The 16,012-nt window shown below is 37.9% G+C and overlaps 1 protein-coding gene across 2 annotated transcripts in view; it reads right to left on the bottom strand.

Annotated features, from left to right (window-relative positions):
- The window catches only part of LOC133664590 (zinc finger protein 431-like), a 404,655-nt gene extending 389,559 nt beyond the window's left edge, over positions 1 to 15,096 (bottom strand). The window contains exons 1-3 of one of the 2 annotated variants that reach the window (XM_062069338.1): positions 14,493 to 15,096; positions 10,049 to 10,267; positions 77 to 3,067 (exon numbers count right to left, since the gene is read on the bottom strand). In XM_062069338.1, the coding sequence (XP_061925322.1) occupies positions 714 to 3,067; positions 10,049 to 10,267; positions 14,493 to 14,601 (2,682 nt within the window). In that variant the 5' untranslated portion in view covers positions 14,602 to 15,096 and the 3' untranslated portion in view covers positions 77 to 713. Of the gene's footprint in view, positions 1 to 76; positions 3,068 to 10,048; positions 10,268 to 14,492 lie in introns of those variants that run through there. The other variant, XM_062069340.1, reaches the window with a different exon arrangement.
- Between the last annotated feature and the right edge of the window lie 916 nt (positions 15,097 to 16,012).

The following is a 16,012-nucleotide window of genomic DNA, read 5'->3' as shown; positions in this document are numbered from 1 at the left end:
GAGGCCATGGGGATTTTTTTTTAAAATATAATCCGCAAATGTAAATTTGTAAAACAATTCAGCCATTTTCTCTCACATTTTTTTATTGCATAAATGTCTGAGTACTTACATATAAATCAATCACAACACAATCATCATATTACAAGAGAGTAATAAAGATGATTAATAAAATGGATTATAGAGACCCAACAAATGATTCATAAAATTACACATTTTAAAATTGTATAAAAGACAACTGTTCAAATGATGTATAAAGTAAATAATAATATGCTTCCTGAAGTGGTCCAGAAGATGTCTCAGATGTGAACTACTAAATATGTATATCATAGTCTAATCTATGGGATCATTAAAAATTAGAAATAATATGTAATACTTCAATATCTCAAACACCTATAGAAAACACTATTATGAATAAGTCTAATATTGTATGATAAATATATATACACATAACATGTTTATGTAAAATGTCTTGTACTGTTTACTCTAACCTTTTCAGTCAAATTGTTCTGTTCAATGTTTAATAAAAGTACACAATGTTGCATATTAATGCATGTACTTGACTGAAAAAAGCACCAATATAAAATATATAATCTATAAATGTAGAAGCATATTAAAAAGATTGTTACACAAACAACAATGTCACACATGTTATATGTGCTGATGTTAGGAAGTCAAAATTAAAGTCTTGACAGTTTATTTCAAATCCTGCAGTTTCATTTGCTGCTGCTGTTCTCACCAGCACACTTGTGTTTCTTACACTGGTACTTATAAGAGAATCTTTCAGCACACACACTGCAACTCAGCACTTTCTCTCCTGGGTGTGTTCTCATGTGTGCTACAAGGTTTGATTGGTCACAAAAGCTTCTGTTGCAGACTGAACAGGAATGTGATTTTTCACCAGTGTGTGTTCTCATGTGTACTTTCAATTTGCAACATTCTAGAAAACCTTTACTGCAGATTGAACAGATAAAAGGTTTTTCACCAGTGTGTGTTCTCATGTGTACTTTCAATTTGCAACATTCTACAAAACCTTTACCACAGATTGAACAGGAGAAAGGTTTTTCACCAGTGTGTGTTCTCATGTGCACTTTCAAATATTTACTTAGAGCAAAACCTTTATCACAGATTGAACAAGAAAAAGGTTTTTCACCAGTGTGTGTTCTCATGTGTTCTTTTAATTTCCAACTTTCTACAAAACCTTTACTGCAGATTGAACAGATAAAAGGTTTTTCACCAGTGTGTGTTCTCATGTGTACTTTCAAGTTGTGACTTTCTACAAAACCTTTACCACAGATTGAACAGGAGAAAGGTTTTTCACCAGTGTGTGTTCTCATGTGCACTTTCAAATATTTACTTAGAGCAAAACCTTTACCACAGATTGAACAAGAAAAAGGTTTTTCACCAGTGTGTGTTGTCATGTGTTCTTTCAATTTGAAACTTTCTACAAAACCTTTACTGCAAATTGAACAGATAAAAGGTTTTTCACCAGTGTGTATTCTCGTGTGTACTTTCAATCTGCAACTTTCTACAAAACCTTTACCACAGATTGAACAGGAAAAAGGTTTTTCACCAGTGTGTGTTCTCATGTGTGCTTTCAAATAGTTACTTAGAACAAAACCTTTACTACAGATTGAACAAATAAATGATTTTTCTCCTGTGTGTCTTGTTCTGTGTATTTTCAAACCAGACCTTTGTGCAAAACCTTTACCACAGATTGAACAAGAAAAAGGCTTTTCACCAGTGTGTCTTTTCATGTGTACTTTTAAATTGTGACTTTGTACAAAAACTTTACCACAGATTGAACAGATAAAAGGTTTTTCACCAGTGTGTGTTCTCATGTGCACTTTCAAATATTTACTTAGAGCAAAGCCTTTACCACAGATTGAACAAGAGAAAGGTTTTTCACCAGTGTGTGTTCTCATGTGCACTTTCAATTTGCAACTTCCTTCAAATCCTTTACTGCAGATTGAACAGATAAAAGTTTTTTCACCAGTGTGTGTTCTCATGTGTACTTTCAAATTGTGACTTTCTACAAAACCTTTACTGCAGATTGAACAGATAAAAGGTTTTTCACCAGTGTGTGTTCTCATGTGTACTTTCAATTTGCAACTTTCTACAAAACCTTTACCACAGATTGAACAGTAAAAAGGTTTTTCACCAGTGTGTGTTTTCATGTGCACTTTCAAATAGTTACTTAGAACAAAACCTTTACTACAGATTGAACAAATAAATGATTTTTCTCTTGTGTGTGTTGTTCTGTGTATTTTCAAACTAGACCTTTCTACAAAACCTTTACCACAGATTGAACAAGAAAAAGGTTTTTCACCAGTGTGTATTCTTATGTGTACTTTCAATCTGTGACTTTGTACAAAACCTGTACCACAGATTGAACAGATAAAAGGTTTTTCACCAGTGTGTATTCTCATGTGTACTTTCAAATTGCGACCTTCTACAAAACCTTTACTGCAGATTGAACAGGTAAAAGGTTTTTCTCCAGTGTGTGTTCTCATGTGTCTTTTCAGATGACAATTGTATTTAAAGGTTTTGTCACAGTGAGAACATTTCAAGCGAGTGTTGTCAGTGTGACATGTCTTATCATCTTTAGAGTCTTCATCATCAGTGTCAGGAGAGTGTGACGTTGTGTCCTCACTATCTGATAGTGGAGCTAAGAGCTTGTTTGCTTGTGATCCTCCACAGTGGTCTCCATCAGCTTCTGTTGTCATGTGTTGTGTTGAGCTGCTGCTTGGAGGCTCCGCCTCTCTCTTCTCCTCACTTTCACCTTTGACCTCATCATCTTCACTCTTCACAGGGACACCAGTCACTGGGAACTCCACCAGTCCTTCAATATGATCTCCCTCCTGACTGATGCAGTGTTCCGCCTCTTCCTCTTTTAGGTGGGGCGTCAGTGAGTCTTCCTCTTCTTTTTTACAGGGAAGGGTCTGTGTCAAAGAGGAAAAGGAGACACCAGAGGGTCTGTGGCACCTGGTCTTCCTCTTTGATGGATCCTCCTTCACCATCCTGAAGCTACACTCCTGTTTTTCAGGCAGAAGTTGTTCTTCACAGACGTCTGCAGGACACAAAATGACAAACATGCTTGAGAAATTTCCAGATTTGCTCAGTCACATGAGGCATTCAGTAAGTTCACATGTACTTAAAATAACAAGTTATTATATGAATTGGCCTGAAAACAAACACACTGCTCTTTACAACATTATTCACAGGAAAAGAAGACCACTTTCTATGAGTGGGCAATATGGCCTAAAATCTATATTGCCATACATCCCCTTCCACTTGAGTGCAGCTGGGATAAGCTCCAGCGCCCCCTGTGGTTTTAATGTCAGTTACTGAGGTATAAACTTGGAGAAAAGATTAGGTCGTTTACATTGTAAATCTGTATTGTTGTTTCTGTTATGGCGCCATCTTGTGGTCGAGTTCTCTCACTGCGAGTGCTGTGGGTTGAAAATGTATTTCTTTTTGCTTTGTGCCTTGAACCCGAAGTATGGTTTCTTCTTTTATCTCGCCAAGCAACGTTTGTAAGTGTAACCGGGGATTTCCACTGGATGTGGAACGGCGGCGCCGCGGCGACAGACTCGTTTTTTTGTTTTCAAGTCAATGCAGGGTTTCCCGCAGCGCTTTGTTGTTAATGCAGCCGCCTTAACAACAAAGAGCCACCGCCTAAACTTAAGTCTTAAAAAAAATAAAAAAAATATATATATTTTTTAATTTTTTTTTGGTCCTGTCCAGCTTCTCAGGCAAATCATATAGTTGATGTAGATGCCCATATCGGCTGTTCAGTACTTTACAAAAGAGAAGTGTAGGATACTTCTCTTGTCAACCATAGATCTCATTCTCACTTCAGACCGGCCTAAAATAAAAAATAGTGGGGTCATGATCTGTGGTCTTAGCGACCACTATCTAACCTTCTGCACCCGCAAAATAGCTAAACCCAAAGCCAATGGCCACATAACAGCCCAATCCAGATCCCTTAAAAAATACTCCAGTGATAATTTCAATTTAAAATTAGATGAGTGGGACTGGTCCCCTGTGCTCGCGAGCAACCTGGTCGATGTTGCTTGGGATCGCTTCAAAACGGCGTTCCTAAAGATACTAAATGACATGGCTCCTGGGAAAACAGTCAGGATCAAAGCCCGCTCGGAACCATGGATGAATCCGGACATATTAGCTGCCATAAAAGACAGACAGAAAATACTCCGAATACCAAAAGTGTAAAACAGAAGTAGATAAACAACCCAATAATATCAACATCAAATCACTCCTTTCAACTCTCAAAAAGCAAAGCAATAAATTAAGAAATAAGTCAACCAACCAGACTAAATCCTTTAAAAAAAATTACATTAACGACAAAATAGAGGAAAACACAAATAAGCCACGTGAGCTCTGGAAAATTCTCAACAAGCAGCTTCCTGGTTGCAGCCAGAAACTTAAAGGCCTACTGAAATGATTTTTTTTTATTTAAACGGGGATAGCAGATCCATTCTATGTGTCACACTTGATCATTTCGCGATATTGCCATATTTTTGCTGAAAGGATTTAGTAGAGAACAACAACGATAAAGTTCGCAACTTTTGGTCTCTGATAAAAAAAATCCTTGCCCCTACCGGAAGTAGCGTGACGTAGTCAGTTGTTCACCTCCTCATATTTTCCTATTGTTTTCAACGCAGCTAAAGTGATTCCCTGACTGGAAGGATAGACAGAAGATCAACAATACTATTAAACCATGTACATGTAACTACACGGTTAATAATTCTCAGCCTGGCAAAGCTTAACAATGCCGTTACTAACGACGCTGAAGCTAACTTAGCAACGGGACCTCACAGAGCTATAATAAAAACACTAGCGCTCCACCTACGCCAGCCAGCCCTCATCTGCTCATCAACACCCGTGCTCACCTGCGTTCCAGCGATCGACGGCGCGACGAAGGACTTCACCCGATCACAGATGCGGTTGGCGGCTAGCATCGGCTAGCGCATCTGCTATCCAAGTAAGTCCTCCTTGTTGTGTTGCTACAGCCAGCCGCTAATACACCGATCCCACCTACAACTTTCTTCTTTGCAATCTCCATTGTTCATTAAACAAATTGCAAAAGATTCACCAACACAGATGTCCAGAATACTTTGGAATTATGAAATGAAAACAGAGCTTTTTGTATTGGCCTCAATGAGGGAGCCATACCTCTGTTCTACTGGCTACGTCACGCGCATACGTCATATCCAAAGGCGTTTTCAACCGGAAGTTTAGCGGGAAATTTAAAATTGCACTTTACTAATGTAACCCGGCCGTATTGGCATGTGTTGCAATGTTAAGATTTCATCATTGATATATAAACTATCAGACTGCGTGGTCGGTAGTTGTGGGTTTCAGTAGGCCTTTAAACTCACTGTGACTCATAAACACACTTTATTGATGAGACCGTTATGAAGAGTCTTTATACGCCTTGATGTAGTTGTCTGCCTCGGCTACTGATCCGAGCCAAACGCGGATGCCGTCCGTCTGTTTAATGCAGAGCTTGGGGTTTGAGTCCCAACTTGTACAATGACGCCATCACAGTCCGGTAAGTCCTCCGCTGATTCACTACCTCTGGAGTAGTCCTCGTACACTCTGAACGCGTGCCCGTGGTATTTCTGCGTACCCCTCTTCCTAGCCTCCCGAATAAGCAGGTCTTTGCTCTGGAAGCAATGAAAAGAGAGCAGGATAGGTCGGGGCTTGTCCCCGTGTCCCGGCTTGGGAGCCAGGCTGCGATGAGCGCGGTCCAGCTCAGGTGGAGAGGCGAATACTTCCTCACCAAGACTTCCTTCAGCAACAGGGAGAAAAACTTAGTAGGTTGCGGGCATTCTATCCCTTCAGGTGAGCCAACGAGCTGGGCATTACTCCGCCTGCTCCTTCCCTCCAGGTCGGTGAGCTTAGCCTTTAGCTTCTGGTTGTCGGCCTGTAGCATGTCACAAACAGCCTCCACCTGCTCCAACCGCTGATGTAGGGATTCAGCATTTTCCTCCAGAGAGGTCAGTCTGTAGTTATGACTGATTCCGCTCGGGATGGTTTCCTGCTGGCCCCACTATGGACTGGACTCTCACTATTATGTTGGATCCACTATGGGCTGGACTTTCGCTGATATGTTGGATCCACTATGGACTGGACTTTCACAATATTATGTCAGACCCACTCGACATCCATTGCTTTCTGTCTACCCTAGAGGGGGTGGGGGGGTTACCCACATATGCGGTCCTCTCCAAGGTTTCTCATAGTCATTCACATCGACGTCCCACTGGGGTGAGTTTTTCCTTGCCCTTATGTGGGCTCCGTACCAAGGATGTCGTTGTGGCTTGTGCAGCCCTTTGAGACACTTGTGATTTAGGGCTATATAAATAAACATTGATTGATTAATTGATTGACTGTTGACCGTCACTTGAAGTCCGTCCAGCTTCTCGTTCACCTCGTTAAAGGATGTTTTAAGCTCAGTTACCAAGGTTGATCTTTGGTCCGATAGTATAGCTATCAGCTCAGATTTGCTAACGGCTGCAGCATCGGCCTCTGCCTTTTCTTGTGATTTTGCAAATTTGGGAGGCATTGTCGGTCATGAAGCATGTTGTTTATGCATCGTAGTAGTAGAAAGAAGTTGCCAGCGGTTAGATGCTCGTGAAATACAGGCAGGGTGCATGTCAAAAGGAAGAGTAAAGCAGGAGCTGGAGGCTAACACGTCTTTAAGCCATGCGTCCTCAACCGAAGTGATTGCCGAAACAAAAAATTGTGAATTACTGACAAGAAGTTCATGTACCGTATTTTTCGGACTATATGGCGCACTTAAAAGTCTTTCATTTTGTCAAAACTCGAAAGTGCGCCTTATAACCTGGTGGGCCCAGTGTACGGAATAATTCTGTTTGTGCTTACTGACCTCGAAGCAATTTTATTTGGTACATGGTGTATTGATAAGTGTGTCCAGTAGATGGTAGTCACACGTAAGAGATACGTGTAGACTGCTGCCATATGACGCCAGTTAACAACACCAAAACTTTAAATGTTCCATTGAAAATAAAGAACATTACACACGGCGCTCAAAAATCTGTCAAAATGTTTTAGTACGACTTTGAAGCCGCACCGCTTGATGGGTTGTCAACACATTATGGCTACCGTAGTCAGAGATACAAGTATTACTATGGTGTGTGTATAAGGACCGCAACAAGGCACCCATTAGCAGAAATATTATCTGGTGTTTTGTTTCACAATATTATGCAAAACCAACTTTTCTTACCTTCTGGTACCTGCTGATCTGTATTTCAGATCTGCATAAGCCCTGAAAATGTGCGCATGTCCGTGCCGATGCCATAGTCGATAAGCATATTCTTTGTCTCTATCTTCTAGTTATGGGACATTCATCCTCTGCTGTTGCCATTTCTAATATAAAGTAGTTTAAAGTTCTTACTTATATCTGTCAGTAAACTCGCCATGAAAGCACTAAAACATACCGGTATAGTGAGTTTACATTATTCACCCACGGGACTTTAGTTATGAGAGTTCCGGTCGGACGGTTTTCACGGGACACATTTCGGGCGTTGTTGTTGCACTAGTGAGCTACGGATGAGGAGATGCTGCTCCATTATTGATTGAAGTAAAGTGTGAATGTCATTAAAACAGTTAGCTCCATCTTTTGACACTTCTTCCACTCCCGTCCTTGTGCGCTACACCGCTACAACAAAGATGACGGGGAGAAGACGCTGTCGAAGGTGAGCCACGTAAATAAGACCGCCCACAAAACGGTGCATCCTGAAACGACAGTCAGAAAGCGGCTTGAAGATGATCTGTAAAACATCATCTATGCAACATTTTGACCAAAGAACCACCATTACATTTTATGTAGACCACAAGGAAGTGTTTTACGTTTAGAATTTTTTTTAATAATATGACTCCTTTAATGTGCCTTATAATCCAGTGTGATTTATATATATGTATGAAAAATAATAAAACTAAAACAAAATAGACCAGGGGTAGAGAACCTATGGCTCTCGAGCCAGATGTGGCTCTTTTGATGACTGCATCTGGCTCTCAAATAAATCTTAGCTGACATTGCTTAACACGATAAGTAATGAATAATTCTGCTGGTAATCACAGTGTTAAAAATAACGTTCAAAATATAAAACATTCTCATGCATTTTAATCTATTCATCCGTTTTCTACCGTACCTGTACATGATGTTGCATTTATGGTAAGAAGTATTTTATTTATTATTGGTTAGCTTCAGAATAACAATGTTATTAAAAAGAATAGGATACTTATTATACTCTATAAATGTTGGTCTTACTTAAAAATGCACGCATTTAGTTAAATTCAGAGTTAAAAAATATTGTATGGCTCTCACGGAAATACATTTTTTAATATTTGGCTTTCATGGCTCTCTCAGCCAAAAAGGTTCCCGACCCCTGAAATAGACCATTCATCGGCAGTACGCCTTATAATACGGTGCGCCCTATGGTCCGAAAAGTAAGGTAATATTTACGTATTTTTGCTCATTAGCGCATTCATTTCAAAAACGCATCAACGTTTTTTTTAACAATATCACTGAATATTACACACTGCAGACTTAATGAAAGCCAACAACTATCAGTGTTTCCCATAAACTCCCAAGATACCTGTGGCGGTGGGGGCGTGGCTATGGGCGTGGCGGTGGGCGTGGTCACCATGACATCGAGTAATTTGCATAAATTACTACAATATGATTTTCTCGAAAAAGGCTAAAAAAATGTATACTTACTAATTAATAATAACAGTTTTGTTTTAAATGTCCATCCATCCATTTTACAATATAATTACAACACTTAATGTACATATTTATAAACAGATTTGAACAATAAGTTATTCACTGAAATATATTTATTAATTGTGGTTCTTACAAAAAATATATCTTATAAATATAAAAGCTAAAATGTCTCTTAAAGCTCTGCCCCTTTAATTAGTGCATACTAAATAATTTAACTCTAGCCTACTACTACAACCATATTATTTACCAGCAACATAAAGTGAAACAGGGGCAGAGGTGTCCTGCCACAGTCAGTAACAGATAAACAGAAAACAGTAGTGGTCAAATACAAATAAGGCAACAAGAGAAGTATCCTACACTTCTCTTTTGTAAAGTAAATCTGAACAGCCTATATGGGCATCTACATCAACTATATGATTTGCCTGAGAAGCTGGACAGGACAAAAAAAAATAAAAAAAATAAATACTTTTTTATTTTTTATTTGTGGCGGACGTAATTCTTTTGTGGCGGGCCGCCACAAATAAATGAATGTGTGGGAAACACTGACTATAATAACAAATCACTTACTGTACAAGGTCTGCTGTCACAAAGATGCAGACTGATAGAATGTTGTTATATTCCCGTTTGGATAAAGAATTACTCAAAATTGTCGCACGGAAAAGGGGGGTGAAGCCCAGCGTCTTTTTGTGTCATTCGCCATTTCCAGGTCTAAATTGGCTGTCAAAGGGTACCAACTTGTCAGAGTACGTCCTCATCCTTCTACTATCCAGGTGAGAGGCATGATTCATGATCTGGAATAATCTTTTACCAGCACTGAGGTGAGGAAGGAGTTGGACTTGGAGCGATGTCAACATAGACACACAAGCTATAAATAGTTTGTCTGCGTTAGCACTTATAATAACAATATCACTAATACTTGGTCGGTATTCAAGCCACGAAATGCAAATGGAGTATTGTTGGCGCTTTTTGGATGGTTATAGAGGACCTCCCATTGGCTCCATTGCAAGTGGACTTTTATTTTACATTTATGAGTTAGAATGTGATTTCAAAAATATATATATCCATCGTCATGTCTTTTATAATGATTGTGAACAATAGAAAAAGTTAAAGTTACCCTCTAAATTCCAATGATTAGATTTAAGACTTGAAGTCTATGAGCATGAAGTGATGAAGCCTACTTGGATGAGAGGACAAACGTCTTCTAAGACAAAGTGAACAGTCCAGTTGTGATGGATTGAATGCCCTGAGAATAAAATGATATGTGGATGTTGTGCTTACTTGGACTGTGATGAAGCTGTGAGGACTCAGGTGGTTTGTCTTCATGCTCTTCAGTCTTCACAGAGACAACAGTCAGTGGAAACTTGGTGACATCATCCTCCTCCTGCCCTAGAAGACACTCTCCCTCCTGAGTGATCCACACTTCCTCCTCTTCCTCTTTAATGTGGGGAGGCTGTGGATCCTCGTCTTCCTCTTTAATGTGGGGGGGCTGCTGGACGTCTGTTGGGTAAATAAGTAAATAAGATTAAGAGAGAATAGAAATAGTTTTGGACTGACACTGTTAATACAATGACATTATTTGTGTTCTTTTGTGTGTTGTGTTAAAAGTGTGTAGCAAAACAACCAATAAAAACACGGGAAATACCTCCTTTTTTCCTAAAATTAATTTAAAAGTGGTACAGTGAGTACAAAAACAGACTTGGAAATTTGATGGGGGTCAATTTGAAAAGTTTTTATAAGTACGAGGCAGCATTAAATGAGGGATTCTAAACTTCACTGATGTAAAGTGTGTAAATATTGACATTGTCATTACCATGACCTCAATATCATGGAAATTAAAAAAAATCTAATTATAAAATCACTTAAAAAAAAACATTCATGGTATGTTTTTGTTATCGCGCAGAATACTTTTTGTTGGTCATTTTGTTGGCTGGGTCAAAAGGAACTTTTAACAAAAACATGTTTTACTATGTAGTGTTTTTATGGAGTATCTCCATCAACAATTCCTCTTTAGGAATTGGAAACCATCTACGACACGCTGAAGGAAAGTCAGTCACTTTTATGTTCTTTTAATAATTCAAGTGTTGACTACTTTGGTTATTGAAAATAAATATTTACTTTCGCTTATTGTTGCATGTAAGTCAGAATCAGGAAGTGAAAATATAACTTTAATTAGATTTGATTACGGTATGAAAATGTATTTTGTGACTGTGTGAGTTTTGTGTAAGCATGTTGATACAGGTTTACATCTTCTTGGGGACTGGAACACTGTTATGTCCCGAAAGGATGCACCCATTTTTAAAACCTTCACTAAGCTGTGCCACCAACATTGCCTCACTTAGCTCATTAAGCAAACTACCAGGGTGAGTGAGTCCTTTTAAACCTTCATAGACCTCGTTGTTACTTCTGACCAGTCTAAGATCACCACAAGTGGAACTACTGTATGCGGCTTAAGTGATCATTCCATGATTTTCTGTACCCATAAAAAACATAGAATCAATGCTGACAGCCACAAAACAAGCAAAGCTACAATCCTCAAGACCTAGACTAGCAAGACGTTCAATGAAAAACTGGCAAATTAAGACTCGCCTGGTACTTGCAAGTACACAGGTTTTTGGGTCAATTCCTAACCTCAGAAAAGTAGATAACTTCACAGTCAAAGTGGGTGACAATATTATAAAAAACAAAAATTAGATTACCTATCTTGGCTGCATCGTAGAGACTAATCTCTCCAGTGGAAAAAATTACTACTAAGGTAGTCAAAGAATCAACCGACAAATTCTGTTCTTACTAGTGTTGTCCCGATACCGATATTTTGGTACCAAAATGTATTTCGATACTTTCCATACCACATAAAGGGCATTATTTGCTTTATTTTAACAAAAAATCTTAGGGTACATTAAACATATGTTTATTATTGCAAGTTTGTCCTTAAATAAAATAGTGAACATACTAGACAACTTGTATTTTAGTAGTAAGTAAACAAACAAAAGCTCCTAATTTAGTCTGCTGACATATACAGTAACATATTGTGTCATTTATATTCTATTATTTTGTCAAAACTATCAAGGACAAGTGGTAGAAAATTGATTATGTATCTACTTGTTCATTTACTGTTAATATCTGCTTACATTCTCCTTTAACATGTTCTATCTACACTTCCGTTAAAATGTAATAATCACTGATTCGTCTGTAGTTTGATACTTTACATTAGTTTTGGATGATACCTAGGGATGATACTCGAAACCGGTTTACCCGGTTGTTTGATAAGAAATTAACCGAGTCCTCAGACTCAAATCCCTTTTTGAGAACCGGTACCCGATATCGAGACCACTATAGTAAAGAAAAAGAGTTGGTTTTTTATTCGAATCCCTCGAAACGAATCCCGTGACGATATGACGATATGCAACACTTTTCGGGGCTACCGCGCATGCTCGTCACTCCCGTTGCATGCTGGGTAGTGTAGTTGTTATATTCCCTATCTCAGGGGTCAGGAACCTATGGCTCGCGAGCGTGGCTCTTTTGATGATTGCATTTGGCTGGCGGATTTCGGCTTTTCAGATAAAAAAAAATATTATCGCTTGTTTTAATCCATCCATCGATTTTCCACTGCTCATGTCTTGTTCAGGGCTGCAGTTGGCTGCAGAAGCAATTTTCCATTATTTTAAATTGGATGATAATAGCCTACGTTGGGCGTTGCTGGGTAAAGAGGTAAACGCCCCCTTTTGAATCAGTCTGTGTGGTCATTAGCTCAAAGCTAACCCTTCGACGAAGAAGATGGCAAAAAGAAAAAAAGATGAGGAGTATCATACATTTCTGGACGAATGGACCGAAGAATTTGCCTTTGTGGAGAGAGCAGGTTCTGCAGTGTATCTAATTTGCAATGACAAAATTGCATTGATGAAACGGTCGAATGTAAAGCGGCACTTCGACACACGCCATGCTACCTTTGCATCAAAATACCCTGCAGGAGACAGCAGGAAGAAAGCGTGCCAAGAGCTACTGAGCAGGGTGCAAGCTAGCCAGCATCAACTCCGCGTATAGACCCGGCAAGGTGACTATAATTCCGCTAGTTTTGCTGGATCTTTAGCAATAGTGAGGAACGGAAAACCATTCAGATGGCGAGTATGCTAAAATGTTCATGCTGGATGTAGCCAATGAACTTTTTGATGATCTTCCGAACAAAGACAAGATATGAGCAGTCATTTTTACATCTTAAAAACATCAAGTCCAACCTACGATCACGTTTAACGGATGAAAGCCTCAACGCCTGCATGAAGCTTAACCTCACCAAGTACCAACCAGATTACAAAGCCATCAGCGAATCCGTGCAGCACTAGAATATATTATATGGCTCTCACAGAAATACATTTCCAAATATTTTGCTTTCATGGCTCTCTGAGTCAAGAAGGTTCCCGACCCCTGCCCTAGCTCATAACATCTTTCCCCCTATAATGTTAACTCAAAGTGTATTTCTTTTTTTAGCTTTAACTTTTCATTTTTTAGCATTGTAACCAGATTTGCAAAGAACCTTTCTCTTCATAGAATTTTCTTTCAATAAAGAAATAAAGTGCAAAAATGTCAAAGCATCATAACAAACAGTTATGTCAAATAGCAGCAAAATTGCACTTTTTGGAGAGCTGTATTATTTTCAGTTTTGTGCCCAAAGGACTGATTTGATTTAACACTATATTATTATTTATACACCTATAGTGATCACAGAGACAGGTTGTTTTTGTGTCACTGTATACATTTGTTTTTCTGAAAAATCCCACTTAATATACTTTGGGTAACAACAGTCAATATTTATTTATTTTATTTTATATTTTTAGGGGGGTAACAGTCAATATTTATCTATTTATTAGATTAAATTGTTTTCTTATATAATAAAAGTGAGCTTTTGTTAAACCAAATATTGTGTGTTTTTTTCCATATACAACAACCTATCTGGACTCGTTAAGAGAATCGATAAGGAATCGGTTCGATAAGAGGATTCGATAATAGGCTCAAACTCGATAATTTCTTATCAAACATCATCCCTAATGATACCACAAATTTGGGTATCAATCTGATACCAAACACTAACATACACCATTCCACTATAATACCCATGCAGCTGACTAGATACTTTAAAAATGTAAAATATATTCACCATTATAACACCAGAGGTAGTTGTACAAATCACATTCAACTCAGATTTTACTCCAAAAAATGTTCTAATTTGTTTGCCTACTATACCACCAAAATGTGGAACTCCCTATCAATAGCCATACAGGAGTGTAAATCCCTTACCTTCTTCAAAGCCGCTTTGCAAATACATTACAGGTTGCAACTGGGAATAGAAAAAGCCTTTAGATTTTTTACAATTTTATTTTCTAGCAGTATTTTTTTTACTTTAAATGCTACTTTCTACATAGTACTGTGTTCTGTGTGAGTGAACAAATATTTCCATTGAAACCATCTCAGGCTTTCTTGTAGCAGTGAATGTGTACCGTGATGAAACTGTACCCTTTCCTATGCAAACTTCTCATAACTCCTTCAATCAATCAATCACACATTGTTACAAACTGAGAGAAACATCAACCTCAAACTGTCTCGTTTTCATGAAGAATCTAAATCAAAGCATTGCATCATCCCCACAAGACAAAGCATCTTCCTATTGAAGAAAAGTGTTAATAATGAAATATAAAGTAAGTAAAGATGTGAGAGTAAGAAGTAAACAAACCTGTTCTGTGTAACACAACTTGGGCGTCCATAAGTTGATGTTGTCGCTCCTTCTCCTCTTTTGTTGGACAAAGTTCCTCCTCATACTTTGCTATCGTTCTTTCGCACATTTTCACACAATCACAACACTTTACACTCACATTTGATCTCTAATTGGCGATGTGTTGATAACGTCCGCGTGTCTTTGTTAGCAGCTAACAAGCTAAGCTAACTAGCAAGCTAAGCTAGCACATAAAGTGCGCTCAGACTAATGTATCCGGATACAAACAATGACTAACAATGTTTCATCTACTACACGACATATATGCGTACATGTATACACTAAATACAAATAGAGAAACAATAATGGCCAGTGGCCACGTTTAGGCCTTCTCTGTCAAACGCCATTTTGCTTTTTACTCCTTCGTCTTCTTTGGATTTCCAGCAGACTAGTAGAGCATCTTAGGCCTCCACAGCTTCTTAACGGGACTTCTTCGTCCTGTCCTATGGTCCATACTACATTCTACAGTACAGGAGGTCGCGCTAGCAACCTTTCAATGGACCACTTCCAAGTTGGCTTCGTCGTTCTTATTTTTTTTCTGTTTAATGGCGGTTAGGGTACGTGGAGGCACTAGGACCATGTGGAGGGCACTAGGACCATGTAGAGGGCACTAGGACCGCTCTTTGTGGTCGCAGGAAGAGCAGCAGAAAGTTTCCCTGGAGAAAGAAATAGGTGAGTGACTAAGCTTTTTATTGTATATATATATATATATATATATATATATATATATATATATATATATATATATATATATATATATATATATATATATATATATATATATATATATATATATAGATAGATATCTATAGATATATATAGATATCTATCTATATATATATATATATATATATATATATATATATATATATATATATATATATATATATATATATATATATATATATATATATATATATATATATATATAATTTTATTATTATTATTATTATTATTATTATTATTTGTATTTATTTTTTTCACCACAGGCTGTGCTTCTAACATACTCCTAATACGTTTTTCCAAATGTTCTTCTTTTCTTTATTATCAATCAGGGGCCGTATCTATCAAGCTTCTTAGAATTACTCCTAAGAAGTCTGCTAAGAGTTGACTTAAGCGTAAATAAATTATTCGCTGAAAGCTGCACTTAAAAGTTAGTTATCAAGCGTCTTACTCACACTTTCAGCGAAGTGTAGGACTGAATCTTAAGTGTCACACTCAGAGCTGAATTACGACATTACTATGTGCCGTAAACAGAATTTTAGGTGACGTCATTTCTGTGTCCATAGAAATGACCAATCATGGAAGGAATCCCTTGTCTAAGAATAAAGAAATATCTTATAAATATTTAAGTGGACAATGGGAGTGTATATTTTGACAATAAACTACAAAATAATACAAAACACACAAACAATATTGGCAATGAATCAAAAATAAATGTTTCCTTTTTGTTGCACCTTTCCTGCTTCCTGCTCCCAGAC

The sequence above is a fragment of the Entelurus aequoreus genome, linkage group LG14 (genome assembly GCF_033978785.1).
Source record: "Entelurus aequoreus isolate RoL-2023_Sb linkage group LG14, RoL_Eaeq_v1.1, whole genome shotgun sequence".
Taxonomy (NCBI): domain Eukaryota; kingdom Metazoa; phylum Chordata; class Actinopteri; order Syngnathiformes; family Syngnathidae; genus Entelurus; species Entelurus aequoreus.
The sequence above is the reverse complement of the archived record's forward strand: the minus strand, read 5'-3'. Positions and strand labels throughout refer to the sequence as shown.